Source organism: Populus alba, chromosome 13, assembly GCF_005239225.2.
Source record: "Populus alba chromosome 13, ASM523922v2, whole genome shotgun sequence".
Taxonomy (NCBI): Eukaryota; Viridiplantae; Streptophyta; class Magnoliopsida; order Malpighiales; family Salicaceae; genus Populus; species Populus alba.
Window position 1 is genome coordinate 5,077,418 of NC_133296.1, and position 13,144 is coordinate 5,090,561.

The following is a 13,144-nucleotide window of genomic DNA, read 5'->3' on the forward strand; positions in this document are numbered from 1 at the left end:
GAATGTGATGTCTTAAACTATTCAGCTTTTTATGTAAACTAATATAATAGTATTCACAGAGCTGTCTACCTAGAGATTTCATTTGATTCTCACTGCTATGTTTATTTTGGTCATGAACATCTTCTAAATTCATGAATGTTTTAGAGAATTCAATTTTTTCTAAACTCTAAAAAACGATCATATTTCTCACTTATACAGATGATTTTTTAATAAATGTATATACGATACTCCACTTGATATACTAAGATATGTAAATCATTAAGAGCACAACTCACCCTTTATAAAGTTGCAACTAACATCTTCTTTCATTATATGAATAAACATGAAATCATAATTTTCGAATGATAATGAAAATATTATATGACTTAGTTTTCTATTTAAACTTAGATCTTAAGATCTCTAGTTAACTAGGTATAGTTATTATCATTACACTATTTTATTTTTAAAGGCTTTAAGTCCATTATCCTTGATGAATTATATATAAACTATCTTAACAAACATCTGGTTGGTGGGTCCATAATGTTTTTCTTTAACTTTACATAGTCAAAGAAAATAAATCTATTTGAGAATAAATATTTGACGGTATTATATCTATAACGTATATGTTTAAATTTACTATTATATAAACTAGTTTATACCCTTCAAATTATAGCCTAATGATCACAATAGACAAGAATTATTGGCGCTAGTTTTAGCCAATATGAAATATCCTCTAAGAAATTCTAAAGCCACTCACCTTCCTCTCTAACTTTATTATAAGTAATAAACTTTGATCTCATAAATGATCTTATGATACATGTTTACTTTAAATATTTTTATGATATAGTTGTTTCACTATATGTAAAGACATATCCATTAGTGGATTTTAATCTTTAGTATTGAATATTTAATTTGCATCATTATATCTTTCTAGTATCGTTGAGTAATCAATATAGTGTAATCCTTAATCAAGGTGTACCTTAAATATTTGAGTATCCTATTTATTGCTTTCTAACAATCCATGCTCAGATTGCTAGTAAATTTACATAGTTTGCTAAGCAAGTATGCAATAGCAGGCACTGTGTAGTTTATAATGTACATCAAGCTCTTAATTATTCAAGAATATTTCAATTGATTTATTTCCTCACCTTTTATTTTTAGACATATATACACTTATGTCCAATGGTGTTTTCATATTACTATTGTTACCTATACAAAATTTATTTAGAATTGTCTCAACAAAGTGAAATTGGTACAATACCAATTGATTAAGCATCTTGGTAATTTTTGTTCCCAATGTGACATTTACAACACCTAAGTCTTTCATTACAATCTTACGAGTTCATATTTTTCTTAGTACACTTGATCATGCAATCATTATTGTCCAAATAAGCATATCATTAGCATAGAAACATATAATAATATAACATTTATATATGTTTTTCACATAAAAACATTTATCAACTTCATTGATTTTAAACTTATTTGATAACATGACCTTCTTGAATTTTTTATTTCATTCTTTATATGTCTTTTTCAAACCATATAATGATTTAACTAACTCACAAACTTTTAGTTATTATTCATTAATAACAAACCTATCAAGTTATTCCATGTAAATCTTTTTTTATTAAGGTCACCATTTAAGAAAGTTGATCTTACATCTATGTGATGTATCTCAAGCCTGTTAAAAGAGGTCATAACTATAAACCTTCGTATAAAAGTTATTCTTGACATAGAGAAATATAAGTTAAAATACTCCACACTTTCTTGTTGCTTGAATTCTTAAACTATAAATCTTATTTTGTATTTGTTAATAGTTCCATCAGTTTTTATATTAATTTTGATTATCCATTTATAATTTAATGGCTTACTTCTAGGTGGAATATTCACTATTTCTCATGTATAATTATTCATAATAAATTTTATTTCATTATTAATTGTCTTTTTTTAATAAAAAGTTTCAGACAAGACATTTCCCTAGAGTAAGTTTGAAGTTCATTTTCTAAGAAGTATGTTAGAAAATTATGACCAAATATTTTGATTATTTTTTTTTTTACTCTTTATAAGCTCAACTTCATCATTTTTCGATTAACGATGACTACTTAAACTAGCCTTATTAAGTAAATAATTTTCTTGTACTTTTTTAAATGAAAACACATTTCTTGATTCCATAATAGTGTTATAATGAACATTCTCAATACTTGACTTGTGTATAAAAAGTTGATATGCACTATTATTTTAAGCATATTCAATAAAAACAAAACTCATAGTTTTAGGTCTCATCTTGACCCTTATAGGATAAGGTACTACCAACTTTGCAAGGCACCCTTATAGTTTGAGGTATTTATAGGAAAGTCATCTAGCTTTTTACAATTCATATAGTGTTTTCTCTAGCTTTTTATGGGGTTGTTAAGCATATAATTGACAATAAAAATCACCCCGGCAAGTTCTTCGGTGCTTTTAAACTTATCAATATAATATTCATTATTTTTTTAGTGTTTGATTTTTACATTCTATAATGTCATTTTATTGAGGTAAATAAAAAAAAGTAGTTTTGTGGATATTATTATTTTGCAAACATAATTCACCTAAAGATATTTTATATTTTTCATTTCTATCACTTCCTATACTTTTAAAAAAAAAAAAAAAAATCAACTTTGTTTTAAATAATTTTTTCTTTTACAAAAATTAAATGAGGTTTTTACTCGGTCAGCACTCGATGATGCACTAGACTTTTCCCCACAGCAGCGCGCTGGCTGGCTAGTAAAGCACTACTTTTAGTCTGCAGGGACTCTGGAAGTTGTAAGATTTTTAGTTTCCATTATATGGTTTTCTTCTGCCCGCCTTGCACGGTGTTGAATGCCTCCAGCTTCTATATATGGACCAGCAACTATTGCTAAAAACGTCAAAAGTTGGAATGATTTTTCCAAGCGGTTGAGTTTGACAGGCCATGTGAAAGACATGGGTTATGGTAACCTTTTGGCTGAGTCATTGACCGCTTATCTCTGGTGTACGAGCTTGCTGACTCTTCATGATTTGACTTGTCTATGAGGTGAATTATCCCGAGTCATCATGCAGTACCAGAATGTAATATCTCTGCTATAAATTGAGTTAAAATGTTGTTTCTCTATGGTTTTCTGACCTACTGATTCTGTTTTCTCAGTAACAATGGTTTCTATTGTTTTATGGTGTCTTCCATTTGTTCTTTCCTTTCTTGGTTCTTTAGCGCAACCCCAGATAAACACTAACACAATAAACTTGGGTGCCAGCATCACTGCTGGGACTAATTCTTCGTGGCGATCACCCTCTGGTGATTTTGCTTTTGGGTTCTATCCTCTTCTGAATGGCCTGTTCCTTGTTGGAATCTGGTTTGACAAAATCCCAGAAAGAACACTAGTTTGGTCAGCGAACCGTGATGATCCAGCTCGAACTGGATCAACCATCAATTTCACACTTGATGGCCAGCTTGTTCTTACACACTCAAATGGAACTGGATACTTAATATACAATGGAACTTTCGGTGCTAGTTCTGCTCTGATGCAAAATGATGGCAATTTTGTTGTAAAAACCAATTCTTCCGACGTTATCTGGGGAAGCTTTGATTCTCCAACAGACACCATTTTATTAGGCCAAGTCCTAGTAATGGGCCAAAAACTCTACTCCAATGCAAATGGATCAGTTGACTACTCGACTGGGCAGTACATGTTAGAGGTTCAATTATTGGATGGTAATGTTGTTATGTCTGCATACAAGTTCGCTGATCCTGGTTACTGGTACACTGCGACAGAAGGAAACAAAAATGTGAGCCTGATTTTCAACCAGAGTACAGCTTTTATGTATGTTGTGAATCACACTTCAATTATGTATAATATGACAAGTCAAGTTCCCACTCCGATTGGAGATTACTATCACCGAGCAACGATCAATGACTATGGAAATCTTCAACAGTTTGTTTACCACAAAGAAAATGGAGGCGGGTGGAAAGTTGTGTGGGAGCCAGATAGTATTAAAGCAGAACCTTGCTTACCGAATAATATCTGTGGAGTTTATGGCTTCTGCACTTCGATTGATAACACAATAAACTGTACTTGTTTTACTGGCTACTCACCACGGGATCCAAGCATTCCCTCAAAAGGATGCTATCCTGATACGGTGATAGATTTCTGTGCTCCGAATTCTTCGCCTTCAAATTTCTCCCTTGAAAAGATAGATAAGGCAGATTTTCCAAACGACCGTGACTTTGCAGATATGGCCATAGTCACAGAAGTCGATGAAGAAGAATGCAGGAAGGCGATAATGGATGACTGTTTTGCTGTGGCTGGTGTCTGGGTCGAGTCTGTGTGCTACAAGAAGAGAACGCCTTTGCTTAATGCTAGAAGGAGCAACCCTTCTACTAATAATAGAGTGGCGTTTATAAAAATTCCCAAGGCAAACAACAACAATCAAATTCAAGACAAAGATGATGATTCTCCTTCTTGGATTGCTCTTCTAGCAGGCTTATTATTATGTTCAATAATGACGTTACTCTTTGCCACCATTTCCATTTATCATCACCCTCTTGCTCAGCCTTACATTAGTCAAAAGCAGCTCCCAGTGCCAAAGCCTGTAGAGATCAATTTGAAGGCATTTTCATTCCAGGAATTGCTTCAAGCAACGAATGGTTTAAGGAACAAACTTGGGAGAGGTGCTTTCGGAACTGTCTATAGTGGGGTGTTAACCTTGGAGGCGGAAGAGGTTGAGATTGCTGTCAAGAAGCTTGAGAAGGTCATTGAACAAGGTGAGAAGGAATTCTTAACAGAAGTCCAAGTAATTGGACTAACTCACCACAAGAATCTTGTAAGGCTGGTGGGTTTTTGTAATGAGAAAAATCACCGGCTTTTAGTTTATGAGCTAATGAAGAATGGTACTTTGTCGGATTTTCTGTTTGGAGAGGAGAGGAGGCCTAGTTGGGATCAAAGGGCTGAAACTGTGTATGGAATTGCAAGAGGTTTGTTATACTTGCATGAAGAGTGTGAGACGCAGATCATTCATTGTGACATAAAGCCGCAAAATGTTCTTCTTGACAAAAATTACACAGCCAAGATAGCTGATTTTGGCCTAGCGAAGCTCCTGAATAAAGACCAGACTCGAACGAGCACCAAAGTTAGAGGAACAATGGGATACATGGCACCTGAATGGCTAAAAAATGCTCCTGTGACTACCAAAGTTGATGTTTACAGCTTTGGGGTCGTGTTGCTGGAGATTATTTTTTGCAGAAAGCACATAGAGTTGCATGAAGTTAATGAGTCAACAGAGGGCAACGAGATGATTCTAATTGATTGGGTTCTATGCAATGTGAGAGCTGGTAACTTACAAGCCATTGTCAGCCATGATTCTGAAGTCCTGGAAGATTTTTGCAGGTTTGAAAGAATGGTCTTGGTGGGTTTATGGTGCATATGTCCGAACCCAACTCTTCGACCATCAATGAACAAGGTTACGCAGATGCTGGAAGGAACTAGTGAAGTTGATGTTCCCCCTTTGATCGATGCACTGATTTTTTAAACAAGATTATCGTTATGTCTGTTTCATGATTTCGGTATTGTATTGAAATTATATGGTGGCGCAATAATCCACACCATGCTTTGTTTTTTATTGGTTTTGGAAGCTTGTTTAAGATCATAATAGTTTGGAGCCCTTAGCTCAGTGATTCCATTATTCGGAAGACATCTAGTTTTCTTCCACTATCTGGTTGTGTTATTTCGCAGTTTCTCTTTTGAGCTTTGTATGGTGATGGCTTTGTTATCTCTATATATGAGAAGGTAGTTTGTTGGGATCGATTATGCCTCTTAATTTCTTTCTTTGATGGATGGATCTTTTGCTGTAGTTTAGACTTGGGTTCTGCTACTTCCATCTCCTTGCTGGAGGTTCTGTCTTGGTCATGCTCTGCGTTATTTCTGCTGTAATCCTCATCTTTCTTCATTAAAATTTATTTATGATCCTATTAATAAAAAAAAAATTAAAAAAAAACAAGAAAAAAGAATAGCCTTCTTGTGAGCCTTCACTTCCTCAATTGTTGAAACAAAAATTCCAGTTCAATAATCTTTTGTGATTTGATCTATGATCCATTGCGTAAACTTTGGTTAGCACGTCAACATGATAGAACAAGTCCACATAATAATTTTCCTCAAACAGGTGATTACACAGCTATGGTCATGCCAGAGTAGGGTTCTAGGAACTTGCTGCCTAATCCTGCCAAAAAAAAAAATCCCAGAACTCAATTATGAAACCTTAATTTAGGGGGTGTTTGGTGGAATCGTAAACTTTGGTTAGCACGTCAACATCTTAGAACAAGTCCACGTAATAATTTTCCTCAAACAGGTGAGTACACAGCTACGATCATGTCAAAGTAGGGTTCTAGGAACTTGCTTGCTGCCTAATCCTGCCAAAAAAAAAAAATACCAGAACTCAATTATAAAACCTTAATTTAGGGGGTGTTTGGCGGAATCGTAAACTTTGGTTAGCATGTCAACATCATAGAACAAGTCCACGTAATAATTTTCCTCAAACAAGTGAGTACACAACTACGGTCATGTCAAAGTAGGGTTCTAGGAACTTGCTTGCTGCCTAATCCTGCCAAAAAAAAAAAAATACCATAACTCAATTATAAAACCTTAATTTAGGGGCTGTTTGGTGGAGTCGTAAACTTTGATTAGCACGTCAACATCATAGAACAAGTCCACATAATAATTTTCCTCAAACAAGTGAGTACACAACTATGGTCATGTCAAAGTAGGGTTAGGAACTTGCTTGCTGCCTAATCCTGCCAAAAAAAAAAAATACCAGAACTCAATTATGAAACCTTAATTTAGGGGGTGTTTGGTGGAATCGTAAACTTTGGTTAGCACGTCAACATCTTAGAACAAGTCCACGTAATAATTTTCCTCAAACAAGTGAGTACACAGCTACGGTCATGTCAAAGTAGGGTTCTAGGAACTTGCTTGCTGCCTAATCCTGCCAAAAAAAAAAATACCAGAACTCAATTATGAAACCTTAATTTAGGGGGTGTTTGGTGGAATCGTAAACTTTGGTTAGCACGTCAACATCTTAGAACAAGTCCACGTAATAATTTTCCTCAAACAAGTGAGTACACAGCTACGGTCATGTCAAAGTAGGGTTCTAGGAACTTGCTTGCTGTCTAATCCTGCCAAAAAAAAAAAAATACCAGAACTCGATTATGAAACCTTAATTTAGGGGGTGTTTGGTGGAATCATAAACTTTGGTTAGCAGCTACGACATCATAGAACAAGTCCACGTAATAATTTTCCTTAAACAGGTGAGTACACAGCTACAGTCATGTCAAAGTAGGGTTATAGGAACTTACTTGTAACAAATCTTTTATCTCACGCTTTCATATGTATCAACTAGAGATAAGTAAAAAAATTAAAAAATTAATTAAATAAAAAAAATTAAAAAAATCAAACTATAAAAAAAAACCAATTCATGAATAAAAATTATAAATTAAAAATTGAACTTGAGGACGAGTCTCTTTTAACTCGAGAAGACAAATGCATGAAGTTTTTTAGGAAAATATGTATTTTTTTGTTTTTTTATTATGATGTTTTTTTTTTAGTTTTTTTTTTTCTAATTGAAAGAAATATTTTTCTTAATTTTTTTTTTCTATTAGGGTTTTTTAATTTTTTTTTTATACGGGCAACGAGATGATTCTAATTGATTGGGTTCTATGCAATGTGATAGCTGGTAACTTACAAGCCATTGTCAGCCACGATTCTGAAGTCCTGGAAGATTTTTGCAGGTTTGAAAGAATGGTCTTGGTGGGTTTATGGTGCATATGTCCTAACCCAACTCTTCGACCATCAATGAACAAGGTTACACAGATGCTGGAAGGAACTAGTGAAGTTGATGTTCGCCCTTTGATCGATGCACTGATTTTTTAAACAAGATTATCGTTATGTCTGTTTCATGATTTCGGTATTGTATTGAAATTATATGGTGGCGCAATAATCCACACCATGCTTTGTTTTTTATTGGTTTTGGAAGCTTGTTTAAGATCATAATAGTTTGGAGCCCTTAGCTCAGTGATTCCATTATTCGGAAGACATCTAGTTTTCTTCCACTATCTGGTTGTGTTATTTCGCAGTTTCTCTTTTGAGCTTTGTATGGTGATGGCTTTGTTATCTCTATATATGAGGAGGTAGTTTGTTGGGATCGATTATGCCTCTTAATTTCTTTCTTTGATGGATGGATCTTTTGCTGCAGTTTAGACTTGGGTTCTGCTACTTCCATCTCCTTGCTGGAGGTTCTGTCTTGGTCATTCTCTGCGTTATTTCTGCTGTAATCCTCATCTTTCTTCATTAAAATTTATTTATGATCCTGATCATAAAAAAAAAAAAAAACAAGAAAAAAGAATAGCCTTCTTGTGAGCCTTCACTGCCTCAATAGTTGAAACAAAAATTCCAGTCCAATAATCTTTTGTGATTTGATCTATGATCCATTGCGTAAACTTTGGTTAGCACGTCAACATGATAGAACAAGTCCACGTAATAATTTTCCTCAAACAGGTGATTACACAGCTACAGTCATGTCAAAGTAGGGTTCTAGGAACTTGCTTGCTGCCTTATTCTGCCAAAACAAAATCCCAGAACTCAATTATGAAACCTTAATTTAGGACGCGTTTGGTGGAATCGTAAACTTTAGTTAGCACGTCAACATCTTAGAACAAGTCCACGTAATAATTTTCTATTCTTGCACTGGGTTTATGTAAAACAGACGATTACGCAACTAAAGTTCTAAGTTCCTAATCTTCAACTTGCTGCCGAATCCTGCCAAAAAAATACCCCAGAAGCCAATTATGAAACCTGTGAGTTTGGTGTTCTTGTAGGGCTCAATAGAAAACACAGTAAGAACATGCAATAAAGGAAAAGTCTTCGTGTGATCCTTGACTAACTAAATTCATGAAAGGAAAATTCCAATAAACTTTGATAGAATGCCGACACGGCTACACATTAATTTCCTTCGTAATGGTGAATCACCATCAGTCCAGTTTTGAGTTCATGGACCAGCAGGTGAAGAAAACTAGGATTCCACAGCTTTCCCTTAAATTCCACAAGCTACATTCAACCTCCATATATGTTCATTGCTTTAAGACTCTATTTGTTTGCGTGATTACTTGTGCGTTTGAATCAATCAAAGCTTCAATCACATAAAACTGTGGTTCATGAACCTCAAGGTCGAGAAAACTAAAATTCCACAACTTTCCCTTAAATTCCAAACGCTACATTAAATGCGAAGTCGGTATAAACCAAGCAAGAAACGGATTTATGATGAAAGAGTTTTTTTAGGAAAATAAATATTCTTTATTTTCATTTTTTTTCTATCCTTTTCTAATTGAAGATAATATTTTTGTTAGTTTTTTTTTTAATTTAGAATTATTAAAGTTTTTCTATTTTTTTTTTTCTATATAAAAGATTGCAATAGATTTTTGAAAGTGAAAAGATAGATGATTAAAAATTAAATATTTTAGTTGAACCTAGTACTTATGGTGTTTTTTATCATTAAAAATAATTTTGATTTATAACAAATCTCTTACCTTGTGCTTCCATATGTGTCAACTAGAATTACAGCTTAACAATCTATGGTGATTATTTTCCTTTACTGAACAACCATAGCTAGAAGAGATTACATAATAGAATATGCTTGTGTAGGAGAAAATCAGAAGATTATCTCTTATAAAAAAATTCTAAAAACTAGTGTGTTGTTTTCAGTTAGGTTAATTTTTCTCTTTTGAAATCCTAGTAGTGGAATTCATGATGAGCCGATTCACACAAAGATATTGTGTTAAAGAACAACGATATGATAACTTCACATAAAAATATTGTATATGTTAAGAATTCATGATGGAGTGAGCTGCACAAAGATGTTATGGGTCTATAATGGGATGGTCCACACATAAAAATTTTAAAATGAAGATCTAACTCGAGAACAAATTTCTTTTAACCTGAGAAGATCAATGTATGCGTTTTTTTTTCTAGGAAAATAGATATTATTTTAATTTATTTTTTCTATTAAGGTTTTTTAACTTGTTTTTTTTATATATATAAGAGATCATAATATTTTTTGACACGGAAAGATAAAAGATGAATAAAAATGAAATATTTTAGGTGTCTGTGTAAATTTCAAAGAATGGCATGGGCATATAACTATTTAACCATGTTCATAGCTATCAATCACGTGAAACCGCGGCTAAGTTGCTAGCTCTGTACTAAGATTGTTTTCCCCTCATTTCCTCACAACTTGGCAATGACTATCCAGAAAATACTTCCTTTTGTTCTACTGCAGTTCCTGTACTTCCATGAATTGCATGCTCAGATACCTCCCACCATAAGCTCGGGTTCTAACATCACGGCTGGATCTGGTAATTCTTGGCGATCACTTTCTGATGAATTTGCGTTCGGGTTCTACCCTCTGCCCAACAATCTTTACCTTGTTGGAATTTGGTTTAACAAGATCCCTAAAGGAACACTAGTCTGGTCAGCTAATCGTGACTCTCCGGCAGTTGCCGGATCCACAGTCATACTCACGTCTGCAGGCCAGCTTACGCTCACACATCTCAATGGTAGTGTTGTACAAATATACGGGGGGGCAGGAGCACAATTTGGCTTCATGCAAGATGATGGCAACTTTGTCTTGAAAGATGGCAGTTCAAGTGTCATCTGGGAGAGTTTTAATTCACCAACAGACACAATCTTACCAGGTCAAGTTCTTAATGGTAAGCAAAAGCTCTATTCCAATGCGAATGGAACTGTTGATTACTCCACTGGGAATTTCATGTTGCAAATGCAACCTGATGGAAAGCTTGTGCTCTCTGCCTATCACTTCGCTGATCCTGGTTATTGGTTAACTGCAGAAACTGGACAAAACAAGGTTCATTTGGTGTTCAATAATGATACTGCTTCCATGTACCTTGCCAACGGTGCTGGTGATAATATCTACGCTTTAACAAGAAATGTCTCAACCCCCGTTGGGGACTACTATCACCGAGCAACAATTAATGATCGTGGTGATTTCCAACAATTCGCTTACCATAAATCAAATAACAGTGGATGGACAAGGGTGTGGAGGGCGATCGACGAGCCTTGCGTGGTGAATGCTATATGTGGTGTCTATGGCATGTGTTCTTCTCTGAATAATGGGAACAAGCAACATGTAATTGCATACCAGGTTACATTCCATTGGACCCTAATCACCTGTCCAAAGGGTGTCGCCCAGAGACCGTGGTGAACTATTGTGCCGACCCTTCAATGAGAAATTTCACAATTAAGGTGATTGATGATGCAGACTTCCCATTTGAGGGCTTCGCAGACTTGGCTCGAGTGAGGAATGTCGATCTGGAGGGTTGCAAAAAAGCTCTTATGGATGATTGTTACAGCTTGTCTGCATCCTTGGTGGATTCTAGATGTATCAAGAAAAGGATGCCTTTACTAAATGCGAGAAAGAGTTTTTCTACTAAAGGACGCCAAGCGCTGGTGAAGGTGCCGATGAAAAGCAATCCTGACATTCAAGAACATAAAAAGAACAATGATTTTGACACTCGGGTTTTTCTAAAGATTAGCCTTATAGTTACTGCCACGCCTTAGCTTTTCTGTTTTGGAGTTTCTGCCATCTTATTACCATCCTGCTCCTCGAAGATTTATCAAAAGGAAACGCTATTCAAATGCTAGTTCCATTGGCATAAACTTCCAGGAGTTCAAGTACTTGGAACTACAGAAGGCAACAAATGGATTCAGCAAGACCCTGGGTAGAGGATCTTCTGCTCAAGTTTACAGTGGGATTCTAAGCATGAAGGACATACAGATTGATATTGCTGTAAAAGTGCTGAAGAAATCGATTGAAAAAGCCGAGAAGGAATTCATGACAGAGCTCAAAATAATAGGCCGGACATACCACAAGAATTTGGTAAGACTGTTGGGCTTTTGTGTTGAGAACGATCAACAGCTTCTGGTCTATGAGTTAATGGCAAATGGCTCGCTCGCCAATCTTCTATTCGGGAAGGGATCAGAAAGACCTAACTGGGTTCTGAGGTCAAAAATGGTGCTTGAAATAGCCAGAGGATTGCTCTACTTGCATGAGGAATGCGAGACACGGATTATCCATTGTGACATCAAGCCTGAGAATGTACTGATTGATAACAATTACACTGCTAAGCTTGCAGATTTTGGCCTCTCCAAGCTTCTGAATAGAGATCAAACTAGAACAGACACAAATTTCAGAGGCACAGTGGGGTATCTGGCACCAGAATGGTTAAGGCATGAACAAGTGACATCCAAAGTAGATGTTTACAGCTTTGGTGTGATGTTACTTGAAATTCTATGTTGCAGAAGGCATATAGAACCGAGCCGGGTCGAGGAAGAGAGTGAAGAGGATGATCTTGTTCTCTCCGACTGGGTTATAAGTTGCATGGCCGCCGGGAAGCTAGAGACGGTGGTAGGACATGATAAACCCCTGAAGTATTAAGTGATTTCAAGAGATTCGAGAGAATGACCTTAGTGGGTTTATGGTGCATTCATCCTCATGCAATGTCCAGACCTTCTATGAAAAAGGTAATACAAATGTTGGAGGGGACCTCGGAAATCGGAATCCCGCCTTCACTTTCCGATCAAATGTCAGTGAGAACACTCGTTAAACTTACTAGTAGTTGTTCAGAGAGTAATGTTGTGTTAAAAATGTATGATATGGCTCAGTCTCATGATTAATAAGCTAGTTTTGAGCACGATATCTTGTAATAGAAATGAAAATGTAACGGGAGAATATATTCTAATAATTTCCAAATTTATCACTAGTAGAATCTGAAAGGGCATCTATCTCTTCTTCTACACTTGGTGAATGAAACAGATGGAGTCTATGGGATGTGTGAAAGTAATAATACCCTTCAAGACAAGATTTTTCTTTTTCTTTTTTTTGTTCTCTTGCTCCTATTCCTTGAGACACATGCATGGATTATTGTTCTTATGGTTGACATATTACAGCAATTCTCTTTGTGCAATACTTTTGAGTTGATGGCTGCTAGTTTTCCCAGCCTCAACTAACAATTCGCTAGATGGAATTCTCAAGCTGTATATTGGATTAAGGCCTTGGAGTTCTGTGTTTACTTTCTATGAGCCATGAA

The 13,144-nt window shown here is 35.4% G+C and overlaps 1 protein-coding gene and 1 pseudogene across 1 annotated transcript; both read left to right on the forward strand.

Annotated features, from left to right (window-relative positions):
- The first annotated feature begins 2,882 nt into the window (after positions 1-2,882).
- On the forward strand, positions 2,883-5,796 carry LOC118036403 (G-type lectin S-receptor-like serine/threonine-protein kinase LECRK4). Its single transcript, XM_035042083.2, has one exon. It carries the CDS (start codon positions 3,151-3,153, stop codon positions 5,521-5,523), a length of 2,373 nt encoding a protein of 790 aa, XP_034897974.1. The 5' UTR covers positions 2,883-3,150; the 3' UTR covers positions 5,524-5,796.
- A 4,407-nt stretch (positions 5,797-10,203) lies between these two features.
- LOC118036401 (G-type lectin S-receptor-like serine/threonine-protein kinase LECRK4) lies at positions 10,204-12,823 on the forward strand (annotated as a pseudogene).
- The last annotated feature ends 321 nt before the right edge of the window (positions 12,824-13,144 follow it).

Bases quoted from the DNA above. Each gene is read 5' to 3' on its own strand.
- LOC118036403 (XM_035042083.2), top strand. From the start codon at position 3,151: ATGGTTTCTATTGTTTTATGGTGTCTTCCATTTGTTCTTTCCTTTCTT.